The sequence below is a fragment of the Elgaria multicarinata genome, chromosome 22 (assembly GCF_023053635.1).
Source record: "Elgaria multicarinata webbii isolate HBS135686 ecotype San Diego chromosome 22, rElgMul1.1.pri, whole genome shotgun sequence".
Lineage (NCBI taxonomy): Eukaryota > Metazoa > Chordata > Lepidosauria > Squamata > Anguidae > Elgaria > Elgaria multicarinata.
In genome coordinates, this window is record NC_086192.1 from 12655301 (window position 1) to 12673477 (window position 18177).

An 18177-nucleotide genomic window follows, 5' to 3' on the forward strand; every position below is an offset into this window, starting at 1 on the left:
TCAGGTCTTGCTTGTGGGTTCCTGGTCGACAGCTGGTTGGCCGCTGTTAGGGTGACCCTATGGAAAGGCGGACAGGGCTCCTGTATCTGTTGAAAGGGGAATTTCTGCAGGGGTCATTTGTATGCATGCAGCACCTGGTGAAATTCCCTCTTCATCACAACAGTTAAAGCTGCAGGAGCCCTGCCCTCTATAAGAACATCAGAAGGGCCCTGCTGGATCAGACCAAGGGTCCATCTAGTCCAGCACTCTGTTCGCACAGTGGCCCACCGGCCATCGGCCAGGGATGAACAAGCAGGACATGGTGCAACAGCACCCTCCCACCCATGTTCCCCAGCAACTGATACACACAGGCTTACTGCCTTGGATACTGGAGATAGCAGGAACTTATCCAACCCCCTTTTAAAGCCATCCAGATTGGTGGCCATCACTACATCTTGTGGTAGTGAGTTCCATCATTTAACTCTGCACTGTGTGAAGAAGTCCTTCCTTTTATTTGTCCTGGATCTCCCACCCATCAGCTTCATGGGATGAACCCGGGTTCTAGTATTTTGAGAGAGGGAGAAAAATGTCTGATCAGATACAAAAGAGGGCAGGGCTCCTGCAGGTTTAACTTTTGTGATGAAGAGGGAATTTCACCAGGTGCTGTATGCATACAAATGGCCCCTGCTGAACTTCCCCTTTCAATACAACTGTTAAAGATACAGGAGCCCGGTCCTCCTTTCCATAGGGTCACCCTAGCCACTGTGTGAACAGGGTGCTGGTCTGGACGGGCCCTTGGCCTGATCTATCAGGGCTCTTCTTACGTTCTTATGTTCAATGGATCTTGATTCCATACCTGTTGACTTGGGTACCAGTACATTCAAGTGGTATAAAAGCAATAGCACTGGTTTCCTTTTAGCCTCGGGGTCCAATTCAAAAGGTCCTGTTTCTGAATTCTAAAACCCTTCACATCCTGGGACCTGCATATTTCACAGATCATCTTTCCCCACACTCCCTAACAAGAAGTAAGCACGCTCAGTACCCACAGAATGCAGGACGGTTCTCCGGGAAGAAAAACAGGGCGGAAAAAAGAAAGGAACGGAGTACTCCGGGAGAGGATATTCCTAGCTTGCTGGGTCATTGAAATGTGGCATGCCACGCTGCAACATTTTGTTGCAGGCCTCACTGGCTCTCTAACTAGGTCTGCAATGTTTAATGAAGTAATCCAACCCATTAAAAGCACTCTGACTAAAAACATCCCAGCATTGAATCTGTTAGAAGATGCTTAAATCTTTTCCCTGTCTTGTTTTTAATGTGCAACTCAGAAAAACCTGTGATCACAATCACTATCTTAGAAGACACGTTCCTTCCTGTGTGCCTCTTCTAAGACAATGCCCACCTGGGACACAGGTGTGCATCATCTATAAAAGAAAGCATGCTTTCCCCCCCCCCTTCAAAACTATTGTGTTTTTCTTACATAAAAACAATTCAGATTAAAAACCAAACAAGACAGCTACAATTAATTGGCAAAGATCTCTTTAAACAGGGTGGCTGCCTTGCATTTAACTTCCTGGAAGCTAAGTAAACCCACCTTTCTGGCAGGCATTTTGGACCTGGCGCCAGCTGATTACGGCTTTCCCTTTAGGGCTCCTGCTATATAATTAGTTTTGCTGTTTCTTGCGGCTTTGGCGTAATAGATTGTCATTTGCATCTTTAAAAGTGGGATTTCTACTTATTTCACTGATTTGTCAGCGGCCTTGAAAGTAGGCGAGGTAGGATAAAAATAAGCCACGCTAAAAAAGAAAAGAAAGTACAATATAATACCAGGTTTTGTGGGAGAAGTAGAATGGCAGATCTACTTTGGGGTTGTGGGAAGCCCAGAATCACTCACCACCCAGGTGACGCACCCGGGATGCCTTGTTCAGACAACACGTTAAACCATGTTTCATAGAATCATAGAATAGCAGAGTTGGAAGGGGCCTAGAAGGCCATCGAGTCCAACCCCCTGCTCAATGCAGGAATCCACCCTAAAGCATCCCTGACAGATGGTTGTCCAGCTGCCTCTTGAAGGCCTCTAATGTGGGAGAGCCCACAACCTCACCAGGCAACTGATTCCATTGTCGTACTGCTCTAACAGTCAGGAAGTTTTTCCTGATGTTCAGCCGGAATCTGATTTCCTGTAACTTCTGCCCGTGATTCCGTGTCCTGCACTCTGGGAGGATCGAGAAAAGATCCTGGCCCTCCTCTGTGTGACAACCTTTTAAGTCTTTGAAGAGTGCTATCATGTCTCCCCTCCATCTTCTCTTCTCCAGGCTAAACATGCCCAGTTCTTTCAGTCTCTCTTCATAGGGCTTTGTTTCAGTACTACTCCGTTATGCTAAATTTATAATTAATAATAAGCTGGCCCGAAGCTTGATGGGACACCACCAAGAACGAACGACATCTCATATGCGTTCTGACCGACAAGAGAGAGATCCCTCCACCATCCTTGCACGGGGTTTGAATGTTAATGAGCAGCCTTCGAGGATTCCACAGACAAGGGCTTTTTCTGCAGTCAGCATCCTTGACCGGAATTGCTCGCAGTCAGCGAGAGTTTAGGTGATTTGATGGTAATTATGTCTCCAGGCCGCACATGGCCAACCCAGGCGCCGTTGCTTACAAAGTCGAAAGCACGTCTCTGTCAGATGGCCGTGCTCACCTCTGCCTCCTGCCTAGAGCCCCCATACCTACCTATTGAATGTTCTCTTTTTAAAAGGGATATCATCAACAGGTAAGAAAGGGGGCCCCAAGGCAGGAAAAGAGGGGCAACTGAGCCGTTCAACCTTTTGGAAATGTGCTTAATAAACATTATTAAATAGCCATACATCATAGCAAGCCTAGCCATGGACCTAGCTATGGCAAGATGTTGAAGAACCTGGCTAAGAAGCCGCTCAATCGCACTTACCAGGGAGTAGCCCCCCCTGAACGCTGTGAGGTTTAATTAGGGTGACCAACTGTCAGGAGTTCCCCGGATTTGTCTAGGTTTTTTGTTCTATCCCGGGTGTCAGGGGGGATATTCTGTAATATTCTATAATGTCTAGGAGTGACACGCTTTCTCCCTTTAAAGCTGCCATTAGCGTGACGGGTGGGTGGGTGGAATAACGCACTTTCCGGAGGTGTGTCATCCCCCCCCCCGTACCAATCAGGGCTTTAAAGGGGAAAGCATGTCGATCCCAGACATTTTAGAAAAGGCCCCGATTGGAGCTTGGGAGGGGGGGAGAATGATATCCTTTCTCCTCCTTTGCTCCAATTGGGGTCTTTAGGGCCTCGATTGGAGCGGAGGAAGGGAAAGTGTGTTTTTCCACCTCCTCCACTGGGTGTCCTCTTTTTGGGGTTCCCAAATATAGTTACCCTAGGTTTATTTCTGAGTAGACAGACATAAGATTGCACTATCAATCTCTCCAAAAATCAATGCCTAGATCAGCCACTTTCTACAATGGTTAAGATTTCGGGGAGGGGGGGAAATAGAGCCATTTGTCACACTAGGTTTAGCTGCCATCGTGTTGCCTAAATGCAGCATGTTTTCCGCAGGGTGGGTTATCGTGTTGTCTGAAGGCAGCCAAAGTGGCTTTTTAACCACGCAGTGTGGCTTGCTAACCACCCTGAGCGATCAACAACAAACCGTAGGGTTCTAAAGGAAAGGTGGCATGTTTGAGAAAATAATCAACACTGCGTGGTTAACAAGCCATCTTGGCTGCGTTCAGAAAACACGATAACCCATGGTTTAACAAGCAGCTCCCAGTTCAAAACAAACCACAGTTCAAGACAAACCACGCTCAATCACTGAGTATGGGTTAGTGTGTTGTGTAAACAGCCCCACAGAGAGAGAGGAAAGATATATATATATATATAACAGACTGGAAGACTAAGGCCTTAGCTAGACCTACTGGTTAGCCCGCGACGGAGAAGAGAAGATCCTGCTATGTGTTTATCGTGAGATCCCTCCTCTGTTTACATGCGACGTGCAACGCCCTCAGAATGAGAAGCATCACGCCCGCCATTTTTTTTTTTACTTAAAGGGGCAGCAGCGCACGAACGCTCGTGCGCAAAAGGTAAGTATTTTTAAAAAATACTTTCCCTGCTCCCCCCCCCCCGATGAACGCAGCGCCCTGTGTGTGGCTTCCGGCAACTCGTGAGGAATCGCGAGGAGCCAGGTCAAACCGCGGCACCCGGCCACACGTTCCGTGGTCTCGGGCTCAGCCCAGGACCGCGGAAAAAACGGGGCCCAAAGGGAGGACGAGATCCTGGGGCAAGGGAGGGATCATCTATCCGTGATCCCGGGATCCCCTGTGCGTCATATGGACGCAAAGGGACGGTCCCGGGGATCACCCCGGGATTTTGCCCCATCTAACTATGGCCTAAGCAGTAGAGCCCATATGGTACGCCCATTGCAGTGATAGGGATTGGTTACGAGACTTCTTTTCGGAAAAATGAATAACACCAACCATGACTGATGGGAAATACACCTGTGTGAGTGAATAACCATCCGTTTCCGCCCCCTCCCTGGGAGGCGGCAACCAGCCCTTATTAGAAGCTACATACCCATGAGATCAGGTGTGTGAGGTCAGCTCAATGGCTGTTCACAGTCTGGGTGTGTGACAGGATGAGGGCAATTGCTGGAATGCAGCCGGACGGAGAAGATGAGCGGAGCGGGGCTGGTTTTCTCCCTCCCCCTGCTCGCCCGGAGGGAAATCGCTCCACGGAGTCTCTGACATGACTTTGGCTCATCTCGCCAGGAATGCATTAATTAGCCCTCCGTGACAGCAGGTTTCCAAACGTGGAACGCCTCGGTTTCCCAGCGCCCGCCTCTCGTGGCCTCACAGCGCTGACAACCAAAAGGCCTGGCGTGTCGACACACACACAGACCTTTCCGCCCGTGGCACGGGACAGGGGAGATTGTGTCACTCAGGAGAAGCCGCTGGGTGGTGGCGTTATATTTAGCCTGCCAAAATCGGGTATTTGCGCCACCCGGCATGCAAGCTCCTTCACACCTAGCAAACCTGTAAGCTCACCTTTTCCCCAAACTGGGGCCCTCCAGATGTCAGTAGGACTACAACTCCCAGCATCCCCCAGGCTGGGGGTGATGGGAGTTGTATCTAACACATGTGGAGGGTGCCAGGTTGGGCAAAGCCGCCGCGACTCAAAACAACGAAAATGGAAGGAGAATGTTGTAAACCGCTCAGAGAGCTTCGGCTGTGGGGCGGTATATAAATGTAATAAAATAAATAAATAAATAAATAAATGCAGACGCTACAATTATTTCGGTCTCCTCCTTCCCTGTGCAGGGAGATCAAACCGACAAAAAAATGACACCGCGTCCCGCAACAGAATGGAGTGGTAGAATCCTGAGACGGCGGTGGGTGGTCCAGAACACTTCAAACAGCGACCAGGAGATGCCATTTTCAACTATTTCAAAGTATCTCTAAGTGGTAAAACTAAAAACAGCCTAACTAAAACAAGGCCAGTTTAACATTACAAATAAAAGAATTTAAAACAGAGTCCGCAACAGTTTAAAAAATCCAATTACCAGGCCCAAACTAGACATTATTTTAAATCTGCATCTAACAGCTAGGTCTTTTTTAGTCTTTTTTTAAACTCTCAAATAGACCCAGGGTACCCAAACTGCATTTTTAAAATCTCCCCCAATCCTCCTGCTAGGTCCCAATCTGGATCAGCATCCCTGCGTCTACTCTAAAGTAAAAACGGAGGGTGGATGACAGGGAGAGATGCTTGATACAAACACATAATGTCTGGTTTTGCCTTAAGGCTGATTTTAAACTGTTGTGATGCCATTCAAGCAAGCATTCTAATGACCCATGGGAGCATCCCTTGAACCCTGTGTCAAGGACCCAGCCTGGGAAGACACCATAACAGTATCTACCTTTAGAATCACCAAATTACAGGGAAGGGACCAAATAAACCATTTGTCATTTATATGCACATTGGATAGACTCGTTAGTAGATTCATCAACTAGGAACATAGGAAGCTGGTTTATATATTGGTCCATTTAGCTCAGTCTTATTTACATCAGAGGTGGGTAACCTCTAGTTGTTGCTAGAGTCCAATTCAAATCAGCCCCAGCCAGGGGTGATCGGAGCTGTAGTCCAATGATCTCTGGGAGGCAACTGGTTCCCCATTCCTGGTCTACATTCTTCGGCGTTTTTCCCCAGCCATACCTGGAGTTTTTAGGAGTGAACGTGGCCTTAGGCATGTAAAACAAGTGCTCTATCACTGAACTAAGGTTGTAAACCGCCCAGAAAGCTTCAGCTGTGGGGCGGGTATATAAATGTAATTAAATAAATAAATAAATAAATAAACTACGCCCCCTTCTCCAGATTTCAACGCTCTCTTTTCCATTCCAGTAGGTCCGCACATCTTCTGACCAGCGTGAGGTACTGGTTCCTCTCTATTCGGCCCTGGTTAGGCCTCATCGAGAGTATTGCGTCCAGTTCTGGGCTCCACAATTCAAGAAGGATGCAGACCAGCTGGAGCGGGTTCAGAGGAGGGCAACCAGGATGATCAGGGGTCTGGAAACAAAGCCCTAGGAAGAGAGACTGAAAGAACTGGGCATGCTTAGCCTGGAGAAGAGAAGATTGAGGGGAGACAGGATTGTAGTTGTTTATTCGTTCAGTCGCTTCCGACTCTTCGTGACTTCATGGACCAGCCCACGCCAGAGATTTCTGTTGGCCGTTGCCACCCCTAGCTCCCCCAAGGTCGAGTCCATCACCTCCAGAATATCATCCATCCATCTTGCCCTTGGTCGGCCCCTCTTCCTCTTGCCTTCCACTTTCCCTAGCATCAGCCTCTTCTCCAGGGTGTCCTGTCTTCTCATTATGTGGCCAAAGTACTTCAGTTTTGCCTTTAATACCATTCCCTCCAGTGAGCAGTCTGGCTTGATTTCCTGGAGTATGGACTGGTTTGATCTTCTTGCAGTCCAAGGCACTCTCAGAATTTTCCTCCAACACCACAGTTCAAAAGCATCTATCTTCCTCCGCTCAGCCTTCCTTATGGTCCAGCTCTCGCAGCCATAGGTTACTACGGGGAATACCATTGCTTTAACTATGCGGACCTTTGTTGTCAGTGTGGGGTCTCTGCTCTTAACTATTTTACCAAGATTTGTCATTGCTCTCCTCCCAAGAAGTAAACGTCTTCTGATTTCCTGGCTGCAGTCAGCGTCTGCAGTAATCTTTGTGCCCAGAAATACAAAGTCTGTCACTGCCTCCACTTAAAAGGTTGTCACGCAGAGGAGGGCCGGGATCTCTTCTCGATCCTCCCAGAGTGCAGGACACGGAATAATGGGCTCAAGTTAGAGGAAGACAGATTCCAGCTGGACATCGGGAAAAACTTCCTGACTGTTAGAGCAGTACGACAATGGAATCAGTTACCCAGGGAGGTTGTGGGCTTTCCCACACTAGAGGCCTTCAAGAGGCAGCTGGACAACCTTCTGTCAGGGATGCTTTAGGATGGATTCCTGCACTGAGCAGGGGGTTGGACTTGATGGCCTTGTAGGCCCCTTCCAATTCTGCTGTTCTATGGTTCTTCCAGTTGATGGAGCTACCAACACAGCCCAAAACCAGCTGCAGGGCATACATGATTCCCTCTTACCTGTTCGGTGATGAAGGAACTGGAGAAGGTGATGGCGGACCAGAAGAAAATCCCACAGCTCAGAATAATCTTCCTGTTGAAACGGTCACCAAGGTAGCCAAAAATCGGTGCTGCCACCATAAAGCTGCAGATGAAAACTGCAGGAAGAGGAGAAAGGAAAAGACGGGTTGAGCCAGTGTTTCCCAAACTTTCAGAACTGGGCAAGAACAAGAGAGACTCCTGAATTTATGCTAACTTCAGGGGGCCCTGCTACCAAGAACCAATCCTTTGTTCAATGCATCCATGGTATTCTTTGCAAGGACTTATGGAACGGGGCAGAAATCCCATCACTGGTATCTCTCTCTAGCCACCTCCTACAACCATAAGATCCCAAGGGTACCATCTGAAAGCATAATAACTGAATCGCCCTGTTCAGATGACACGCTAAGCCACGGTGGTTAAGCATTTTGAGCTAAACATTATGGTTGAGCGTGTCGTCTGAACTAGGGTGACCCTATGAAAAGGAGGACAGGACTCCTGTATCTTTAACAGCTGTATTGAAAAGGGAATTTCAGCAGTGTGTCATTTGTATATATGGGGAACCTGGTGAAATTCCCTCTTCATCCCAACAGTTAAAGCTGTCCTCTTTTAAATCTGGTCACTTTAGGATAGCTCCTGCAGGTTTAACTGTTGTGATGAAGAGGGAATTTCAACAGGTTCCCCATATATACAAATGACACCTGCTGAAATTCCCTTTTCTATGCAACTGTTAAAGATGCAGGAGCCCTGTCCTCCTTTTCATAGGGTCACCCTAGTCTGACCAGGCCCATAGTGTTTCTTTCACACGTGGGTTTTAGAACTGCATCTGTTGACTGCTACAGCATCTAACCAGAAAAGGCCCAGAAACAGAGGACCCCATAGAACAAAATCTAAATGAAGTGCCATGAACACACTTTTTTTTTCATATACCGTATTTCTTCGATTGTAAGACGCCATCGATTGTAAGACGCACACTAATTTCAGTACCACCAACAGAAAAAAAAAGCTTTGATTCTAAGAATAATAATCGCACCCGCGATTCTAAGACGCACCCCATTTTAAAAGATGTTTATATGGGGGGGAAGTGCGTCTTAGAATCGAAGAAATACAGTATCATGATATGGTAACTCTTGCCACATGTTGGGAAACTGAACATCCCTAAATGTCTACCAGTAACAGATAACTTTTAACCTTGAAAACCGCCCAGAGAGCTTCGGCTATAGAGCGGTATATAAATGTAATAAATAAATAAATAAAATATTCAAGATCAATCATTTTAATAAGGCATAGAAGAAATAACCATGTTGGTAAAATTACAGTGAAGGTTAAAAACATATTTCCCCCCATAACTTAACACCTCTTTAATTTTGCTTAATTAAACGTTTAATTTTATTAATCACTCTAAAAGAATATATTTCATAATCTTTTGAAATAGAAGATTTGGTCATATTACAGCCCTAGTTGTTGCCAAGGGACATGCCTTGTTTATTTTATTTTTATTTATTTTTATTTAGTGGATTTTAAACCACCTTTTATCCTCCCAAGGCAGGTTGCAATATTCAGTAATACAAGAAAATAAGTTTATACAAAAACAACATTAAAACATAATAAGATTGCACAAAAGAAAACCCAACAGCTCGTAAATCAAATCAATCAGATAAAAAGAACTTCAGTAAATAATAACATTAAAACAGAGGCAGCAGAGAAAACAGTTACGCCACAACGAATTATCCAAAAGCAGACAGGAATTCAAAAAGCCTTCAGAGCCTGTCTACATGCTCAAAAGAATTTCGGAAGGGCATTCCAGAGTTGTGGGGCTACCACAGAAAAGGCCCTGTCCCCAATACTCGCCAGTCCAATGGCTCTTGTTGATGGACCAAACAGCAGGGCCTCATGTGCAAATTTTAAGCCTCGGGTACATATATATGAGTGCAAGGGACGAGGGATGTCCTCAATGAACACACAAAAGAACTTATTGGGTTTCCAACAAAATTAATCAGAGCTGTCACCTGATTAGAAGACATTTATTAATTGCATTACACTGCAATCCTTCACATGTCTGCTCAGAAGTAAGTCCCACTGAATTGCTGGTTTCAGGCAGCCGGCTCGGGTCGACTCAGCCTTCCATCCTCCCGAGGTCGGTAAAATGAGTACCCAGTTAGCTGGGGGAAAGGTAATCACGGCCGGGGAAGGCAACGGCGAACCACCCCGCTATATAAGGCCTGCCAAGAAAACGTCAGCGAAAGCTGGTGTCCCTCCAAGAGTCAGTAATGACTCAGTGCTTGCACGAGAGGTTCCTTTCCTTTCCTACTTCCAGGTAAGTGGGTTAGAGTTATTTACTTGAGAGGCTGAAGATGCGGTTAATAATTCAAATAAAAGAAAACAGATAACTAACTTGCTCATTGTGACAGAGCATAAACAACACCCTATCAAGAAATTAGACATTTGAATGTTTGAATCTGCCTGCATTTTCTCTTACTATAATAAGTTGTTGGCTAAAGCAGATGACATGTTGTGTTGTGCAAGAAATCTTCCTATACTTGGAAGTTACATTATTTTAATTAGAAGATTTAAGATGATCGGCAACGTGACGGAGGCAGCTTGATCACAGGAGAGAAATATGAGGAAAATAAAGGAATAAACACGGTGGCAAAAAACAGGGCGATGACAAGACCCAGAATAACGAGGCCCAACCCTTCCACAGCACTGCGTTCGTCTTGCCCGCGACATCAGAAAACTGACTGACTTGGAAATGAATTCAGACAATGGCTGCGTGCCTCTCAATCGGCTTGCCTGCCAGATTGTCTTGTTAGGCACAAATCAATTCCTGCAATTGCATTTGCATGTGATCTTCGTTCCCCTGGCTCTTGTCATTGGGTGTCACTGGATATAGGTGCACACACACCTGGGGGTTGGAGGCAGGCAGGCGCCAGGCCAAATCCAGGGAACGTGAGCGGGAGGAATGGGTGGGGAAGAGGAAGTAGCCACCTGAGTGGCTAGAAGGCCAACCTCTTCCACGAGGCCGGATTCAGGCTGAAAGGGCCCTTGGCAAAGTGCCGACAGGTGGGCCCCCATAGGCAGGGCCTGGCGCTATCATTAGGCCAACTAGGCAGCTGCCTAGAGTGCAGACCTCAATGGCTCTTGTTGATGGACCAAAGAGCAGGGCCTCATGTGCAAATTTCCTTCATCTGGAAACAAAGCCCTAGGAAGAAACACTGAAAGAACTGGGCATGTTTATCCTGGAGAAGAGAAGATTGAAGGGAGACATGATGGCACTCTTCAAATACTCGGAATTGTTGTAGTTCACAAGCTGAATAAGAGCCAACAGTGCGATATGGCTGCAAGAAAGGCCAGTGCTATTTTGGGATGCATTAATAGAAGTATAGCTTCCAAACTGTGCGAGGTACTGGTTCCTCTCCCTTCAGCACTGGTTAGACCTCATCTTGAGTATTGGGTCTAGTTCTGGGCTCCACACTTCAAGAAGGATGCAGACAAGATGGAGGGGGTTCAGAGGAGGGCAACCAGGATGATCTGGGATCTGGAAACAAAGCCCTAGGAAGAGAGACTGAAAGAACTGGGCATGTTTAGCCTGGAGAAGAGGAGATTGAGGGGAGACATGATAGCACTCTTCAAATACTTGAAAGGTTGTCACACAGAGGAGGGCCAGGATCTCTTCTCGGTCGTCCCAAAGTGCAGGACATGGAATAATGGGCTCAAGTGACAGGAAGCCAGATTCCGGCTGGACATCAGGAAAAACATCCTGACTGTTAGAGCAGTCCGACAATGGAACCCGTTCCCTAGGGAGGTGGCGGGCTCTCCCACACTAGAGGCCTTCAAGAGGCAGCTGGACAAGCATCTGTCGGGGATACTTTAGGGTGAATTCCTGCATTGAGCAGGGAGTTGGACTCGATGGCCTTGTAGGCCCCTTCCAACTGTACTATTTATTTATTTATTACATTTTTATACCACCCAACAGCCAAAGCTCTCTGGGCGGTTCACAAAAATTAAAACCATAAAGAGCATAAAAACAAGCAACCATCTAAAAACACAAATACAAAATACAATATAAAAAGCACAACCAGGATCAAACCACACAGCAAAAACCGATATAGGTTAAAACATGGAATTAAAGCAGCAAAGTTTGAATTTAAGTTAAATTAGCTATTAAAATACTGAGAAAATGTTCTATGATTCTAGGGGCGCAGAAGTGCCTTTAAGGGTCACCGTTTTATACAAATTAGCTGTTTTAATAATAATAAAAAAACATAATAAAAGGAAAATATAATAGTTGAGAAACTCTTCTTGAACAGCTGAATCGAAGTTGGCAATTTTGGGGGTGTGTGTGTGTGTGTGTAAGTCGCTCGCCTTGCCTAGGGCGCAAAATAGTCTGGCACCAGCCCTGACCATAGGGTTAGAGAAGCGCCATGCGGTGGCTTTTATACCACAATGCTTTGGAAGTTGAACCATCAAAGATGCTGAAATCAAAGATGGCCATCTGGAGCCCCTCAAAGTGTTGTCGCTTTGTCAGAGCAGGCCCAAGGCAGGCTGCCCAGCCTGGTGTCATGCCTGCTCTCGTCAAAATGGCTGACTGGGAAACAAATGCTTCACCTACGTATGAAACTGCTTCATGCTGGTCAGACCACCGGTCCATTTAGCTTTTTCCACACTAAGACCTTGAGGATCTTGGGCAAGGAATCTTTCCTAGCCTTCCAGAGCTGGGGGCGAACCTGGGATTTTCTGCATGCAAGACATGCGCTCTACCACTGAGCGAGAGCCTTTCCCCGTGCCGTTTCACTCTCCTTTTTTGCATTCACGAAGGTAGCTATGGGAAGTCTCATCGTTCGATGAAATAGTCCCTGATTTGCGTGAAGAAGGTCCCTAGTTCAAACCCGGGCATTTCCAATTATTGAATATCTGCACTTCGCATGCACCAGATGTCTGCATTCATCAGAAGTCTGTTCATGTTCCACTTTGCCATGGTTTAATAGCATTAGGCTGCCTCACCCAGCCTCACAGCTATGCCTTATGTAAGTCATGATCGCTTCTAGAAAAAGCCTAAACACAGAAGTCATTTTTAACACCCCCCAAACAGCTATAAAAATGCCAAATCTGTGGACAAAAAATAGAAGGGCAGAAAGTGGAACATACATCGAGTTGGACAGGGCCAAAAGCCGACAGCCACTTCCAGAGAAGGAATCATTTTAAAACGGCCCCGATTGAAACACCGAATCCTGTTTCTCGAGGGCGACTGGGTGTGTTTTTCGCCATTTTAAAATGGCCCCTATTAAAACACGGAGTCCTGTTCCTTGAACCCACTGGACGTGCTTTGGGCCAACCAAAAAATACCAGCCCAAAATAAAATGGTGAATAAAAATAGAGGAGGCAATATACACCTTTCCAATTTAAGGTTCCTCCCCAAAAGAGACAGATTGGGTGGGGCGGGGTGATATTTTGGAACAAAGAATGAAAAATGCATTTGTTTCCCCGCAGTTGTGGTGAAGGCACAGGAAAGGTTTAATTATCCAGACAGGATGGATGGATCCGTATCTATTTCTGCCTCCGATAGCCTGACCCGCCCCAATACAGGTGCCTCTCTCAAATTCTTTTTCTGTACGTGGTTGGAAATTCTCTCTCTTTCTTTTAATTATGTGAAGAGGGGGAAATAGTTCATCCTCTCCAGGCCCCACGGCTTCCTTCACGCGCTGCTACCCATGAGTGCCTGCTCAGTTATTCCATCCTGGGAGATGCCATTCAGCCGGCGACGTGCCTCCCTGTCAGGAAATTTAAAGGTGCGGCTGAGTCGTTTGGCAGAAAAATAAAACGGAACGAAAACAGTGTCACCCGCTCGACATGGGCAGAGGGAAGAGTTAGGGTGGGTCAAGAAGGAGATTAATAGCTATTAAACATTTTGTGGAAAGTGTCCGAGAGAAACTGAAATTGCAGCTCGCATTTGAATCTGCAGCGCACACCCTTAACGTGTTTTGGATTTCAAAAGGTAGGGTGACCCTATGAAAAGGAGGGCAGGGCTCCTGTATCTTTAACAGTTGCATAGAGAAGGGAATTTCAGCAGGTGTCCTTTGTATATATGGGGAACCTGGTGAAATTCCCTCTTCATCACAACAGTTAAAAGCTGCAGGAGCTATACTAGAGTGACCAGATTTAAAAGAGGGCAGCTTTAACTGTTGTGATGAAGAGGGCATTTCACCAGGTTCTCCATATACACAAATGACACCTGCTGAAATTCCCTTTTCAATACAACTGTTAAAGATACAGGAGCCCGGTCCTCTTTTTCATATGGTCACCCTAGTCAGTGATGGTGAACAAGCTTACCTGACTTACACCTTGTCCACCATTACCAATCTCCTCTGCCTTCCAGGGCCTACTCCAGATTAGAGGGAGTTTCTGAAAACTGCCTCTCCTCCCCCTCCCCCCCCCCGACCAGTACAGCCCCCTACCTTGAGTGGTTTTACTGGTAATGGTAGCAGCGCCAAAATGATCTACAGCAGGCACCTGCAAGCCACCCCCAGTTTGCTATCCCTAAAATGCCCCAATCTTGCATTGCTCTGGGAACATCAAAATAGCAGCTTTATAACAAGAACCCCAGTATCGGTCCTTTAATATTCTGATGCAAAGATGGAGAAATGACAGTGCAAGGTAGATGCATCACAGTCTGGAATAGGAGCTGTATAACTTCAAGAAGGGAAACTTATTGCCAATGCATCCCACTCCTGACAACAACTTCTAACTCCGGTCTCGCACAAACAGGCTGACGCTGTCTTGTCTTTGCAACAACGACCCTTTTGTTCAGTCTTCCAATACTTCCTTTACAATAGTGTGGGTGGGGCATTCTGGGAGATGCAGTCCAACACATCTGGAGCGCCCCAGGTTGAGGAAGGCTGCTCTAAGTAGTGTCATCAGGACCTCCAACTGACAAAGCCTAAAGGGGAGTGAATGTCATTAGGCCTCCGCCATTTTATTTGGGTTATTACATTTACATCCCGGCTTTCCTCTGGTGCAAATGCATGCCAGCTTTACTTCGCAACAGGGAAGCGGGAGAAACACTTTAGAAGCTGCAGCATGCTAGCAATAAACCACAGTGCAAGGAAAGGCCATAGCTATGGAAGGAAGGACACAGGAATCTGTCTTATACCAGGTCAAGAATATTTGTTCATCTCCGGTAGAGAGAGGCCTTTCTTCAGCATTAAGAACGAGGAATATTCTTATCTCCGATCAGTGATCAGAGATAAGAGCGATTTAAAGGCATTTAAAGTTCAAATGCCCTGCTCTTTAACACTGACTGGAGATAAGAATGGGCTCTCCTAGCTTAGGGCTGAAGAAAGCTGTTGCACCGGGGCTTGCTTCTGAGCAGACATGAATGAAGTTTAGCTGTGGTTTGCATGCTTCGTGGGAAAATGCCCAAAGGGGTAAGAATTTCATTGGTGTATGTGTGGCCGTGTGGGCCCCTGGTTTCCCCAGCATACACAGATGCAGCCCTCAGGGTAGAAAGGGTTGTGTACCCCAACTTTTGACTGAAGACTGGAGCCTGGGACTTCATACACGCAAAACAGATTCTCTACCAGTGAATTACAATCCCTCCCATAGTTCAGAGTGGGACCCCATCTTTGGCACAGTGAAGGTGCCAGCTTCAGTCCCTGGTATCCCCCATTTTAAAAAAAGATCACCTGGAAATCCCCTCTGCCCGGGGCCTTGGAGAACAGTTGCCAATCGGAATTTAAACAATTAAGACTAAGGAGCTAGAAGAAACTGTGCTTGACATGTTGAGTTGGATATGTTCATATAACAGCCTCTGGAATCTTTGCAAAGGATATCCTCCACTTCTGTGTTCCTCTTTAGCCCGTATGAGTAATTCTATCAAAGGGAACTTCTGGGAAATGCACGCCTTTAAAAATGGGAGGGCGGGATGTGTGCGGGCAGATGAAAATAGTTTTGCCAATTGCGAAGTTAACCCTAAATCCCTAAAAAGTATTTGTAGCAAATGAGAATGTTACTGCCGTGAGGGTGGAGGTGGAAAGTACGTCTAGTCTAGTCCTTCAACAACAGTGACCACAGACTCAGAAGAAGATTGCTAGCCAAACCCTGTGGGTCTCCAAGCAACTGGTAACCAGACTAAGGTATACTGCCTCTGTATGTGGGGGTACCAAATCTGACCAGCCTTTGATTCTAGTCCAGACATAGTGATTGCAACCTAGGCTTGAAAGCCGCAGTACACTCCCTGGCCATGGGAAGAGGTGGCGCTCCAGAGCAGAAGACACCCGGCTGGTGGTTCTTCTGCCTCCAAGCAACCCCAGTGGCTCAGGGCGTACCTTCTTCTCCAAATTGGAGACACACACACACCCCGTCCCTCACATCTTTCATTATGAAATCCCAAAGGATTCTTATTCCTTTATTGCAGGGTGGATTCCAACGGGCAACTTCCCTTCTCTTATGGCCAGACAGGAGGAAGAGGGGGGGAATCGAAGATCTCCTTCCTATTTTTAGAAGCCCTCATCATCACGATCAAATTTCTACACTGAAAAGATAACTATGACTGAAGACAACTTTATTACAGCGGTGAAGAGCAATTACCTTGAGCTGTATCTCAACTGAGAACAGAAGACGTTGATCTATCTCATACATATCACTATTTTTTTTCCTTTTCTTTTTTTAGCGCTTTTTCGTTTGTTATGTTTAATTTGTTCCTTTCTATTCTTTCCAGGGAGAATCCACTCAATGCCTACTACTATATATTTAGATGGTGGTTTGAGGCAGAAAGTGGGAATGGGGACGGGCAGTGCAAAAGAATAACCTTTTCTTTTCATTGTTTTCTACTTTTATATATATCCTTTAAAACCTTAACAAACAGTTTATAACTGCGTACCCACAAACACATGGATGTAAGTCTCAGTCCCAGTGACCAAATCTTGAGCAATCAACTACCTGAGATATTTTTCTAGCCCCGGGGATTGTGGGGGAAAGTGGAAGCGTACTCTGCACGTGCTCAGGGACACAACAGTCTCCCGTCAACTCCCACACAACTCCAGAGCCTCTCCACTTGGATCAAGGCGGGGAACAACAGCGAATATAAAACACATTAAAAACTGATTGAAAACATAGCAAACATAATTAAAAACATCCTTAAAACATAATATTTCACTGGATAGGCCTGCCGGAATAGATCAGTCTTTATTACTTTCTTAAATTCTAAAAGACTGTCAAGTTGACGCATCTCCTCCGGCAGGCCATTCCACAGTCTGGGAGCAGCAGAAGAGAAGGTCCTCTGGGTAATACCTGTCAGCCTAGTTTTGGTTGACTGAAGTAGGTTTTTCCCAGAGGGCCTGAGTGTGCGGGGCGGATTGTACGGGAGAAGGCGATCCCGCAGGTAGCCTGGACTCAAACCATGTAGGGCTTTAATAACCAACACTTTATACTTCGCCCGGAAACTAACTGGCAGCCAGTGAAGAGATTTTAAGAATGGTGTAATGTGGTCACCCCTAGGTGGACCAGTGACCAACCTGGGCTGCCATATTTTGGACTAATTGAAGTTTCCGGACTAGGCACACAGGTAGCCCCATGTAGAGCGCATTACAGAAGTTGAGCCTCGAAGTTACCAGCACGTGCACATCTTCTTAACAAACCACCCTGCGTGGTTTAACAAGCCACCCAGACGGCATTCAGACAACACGATAACCCGGCCTGAAGAAACGCTAGCGGCACTCTAACCCACAGTTCAACAAACAACCCCAGGGTTCAAAACAAACTGACCCACACAAACTGGACAGCTCCTACCTTCCTTAGCTTCTTGATTGGCAGTAGATTCCAGCAGGAGGGGAAAAAATAGTTGTTGTTTTCAAACCACATGTCATTAATTTATGGAATTTGCTGCCGCCGGGGGTGGGAATGATTCACCTCACCAAGTCTTTCCCTTTCTCACACCCTAACCTACCTCCGAGATTGCTGGGAGGCTTAAAATGTGCTCTGTGTTCCCTGAAGGATGGGGGATGAGAAGGCCAGGGCCATCTCGGCAGGGTCTTGCTATTTATTGTTTTACTCTGTACAGCACCATGTACATTAATGGTGCTATATAAATAAATAAATAAATAAATAAATATAATAATAATAATAATAATAATAATAATAATAATAATAATAATTCTTTGAGAATGGCGTTCAACCGGTTTCTGGATGGGGTTTCCCTCCCCCTGAAGGAGCAGGTACGTAGCTTGGGGGGTTCTCCTAGAACCATCTCTGTCACTTGAGGCTCAGGAGGCCTCGGTGGCATGGAGTGCCTTCTACCAACTCTGGTTGGTGGCCCAGCTACGCCCCTATCTGGACAGGGATAACCTAGCTTCAGTCGTCCATACTTTGGTAACTTCCAAATTAGATTACTGCAATGCCCTCTACGTGGGGCAGCCTTTGAAGACGGTCCAGAAGCTGCAGCTTGTGCAAAATGTGGTGACCAGATTGATAGCTGGAACAGGGAGGTTTGAGCATATAACACCAATTCTGGCCCGCTTGCATTGGCTGCCTATATGTTT

At 46.3% G+C, this 18177-nt stretch overlaps 1 protein-coding gene across 1 annotated transcript in view; it reads right to left on the minus strand.

The window, feature by feature from the left end:
• The window catches only part of SPNS2 (SPNS lysolipid transporter 2, sphingosine-1-phosphate), a 107876-nt gene that overhangs the window by 42641 nt on the left and 47058 nt on the right, over positions 1–18177 (minus strand). The window contains exon 3 of the mRNA XM_063146719.1: positions 7625–7761. Within this exon, the coding sequence (XP_063002789.1) occupies positions 7625–7761 (137 nt within the window). The remainder of the gene's footprint in view (positions 1–7624; positions 7762–18177) is intronic.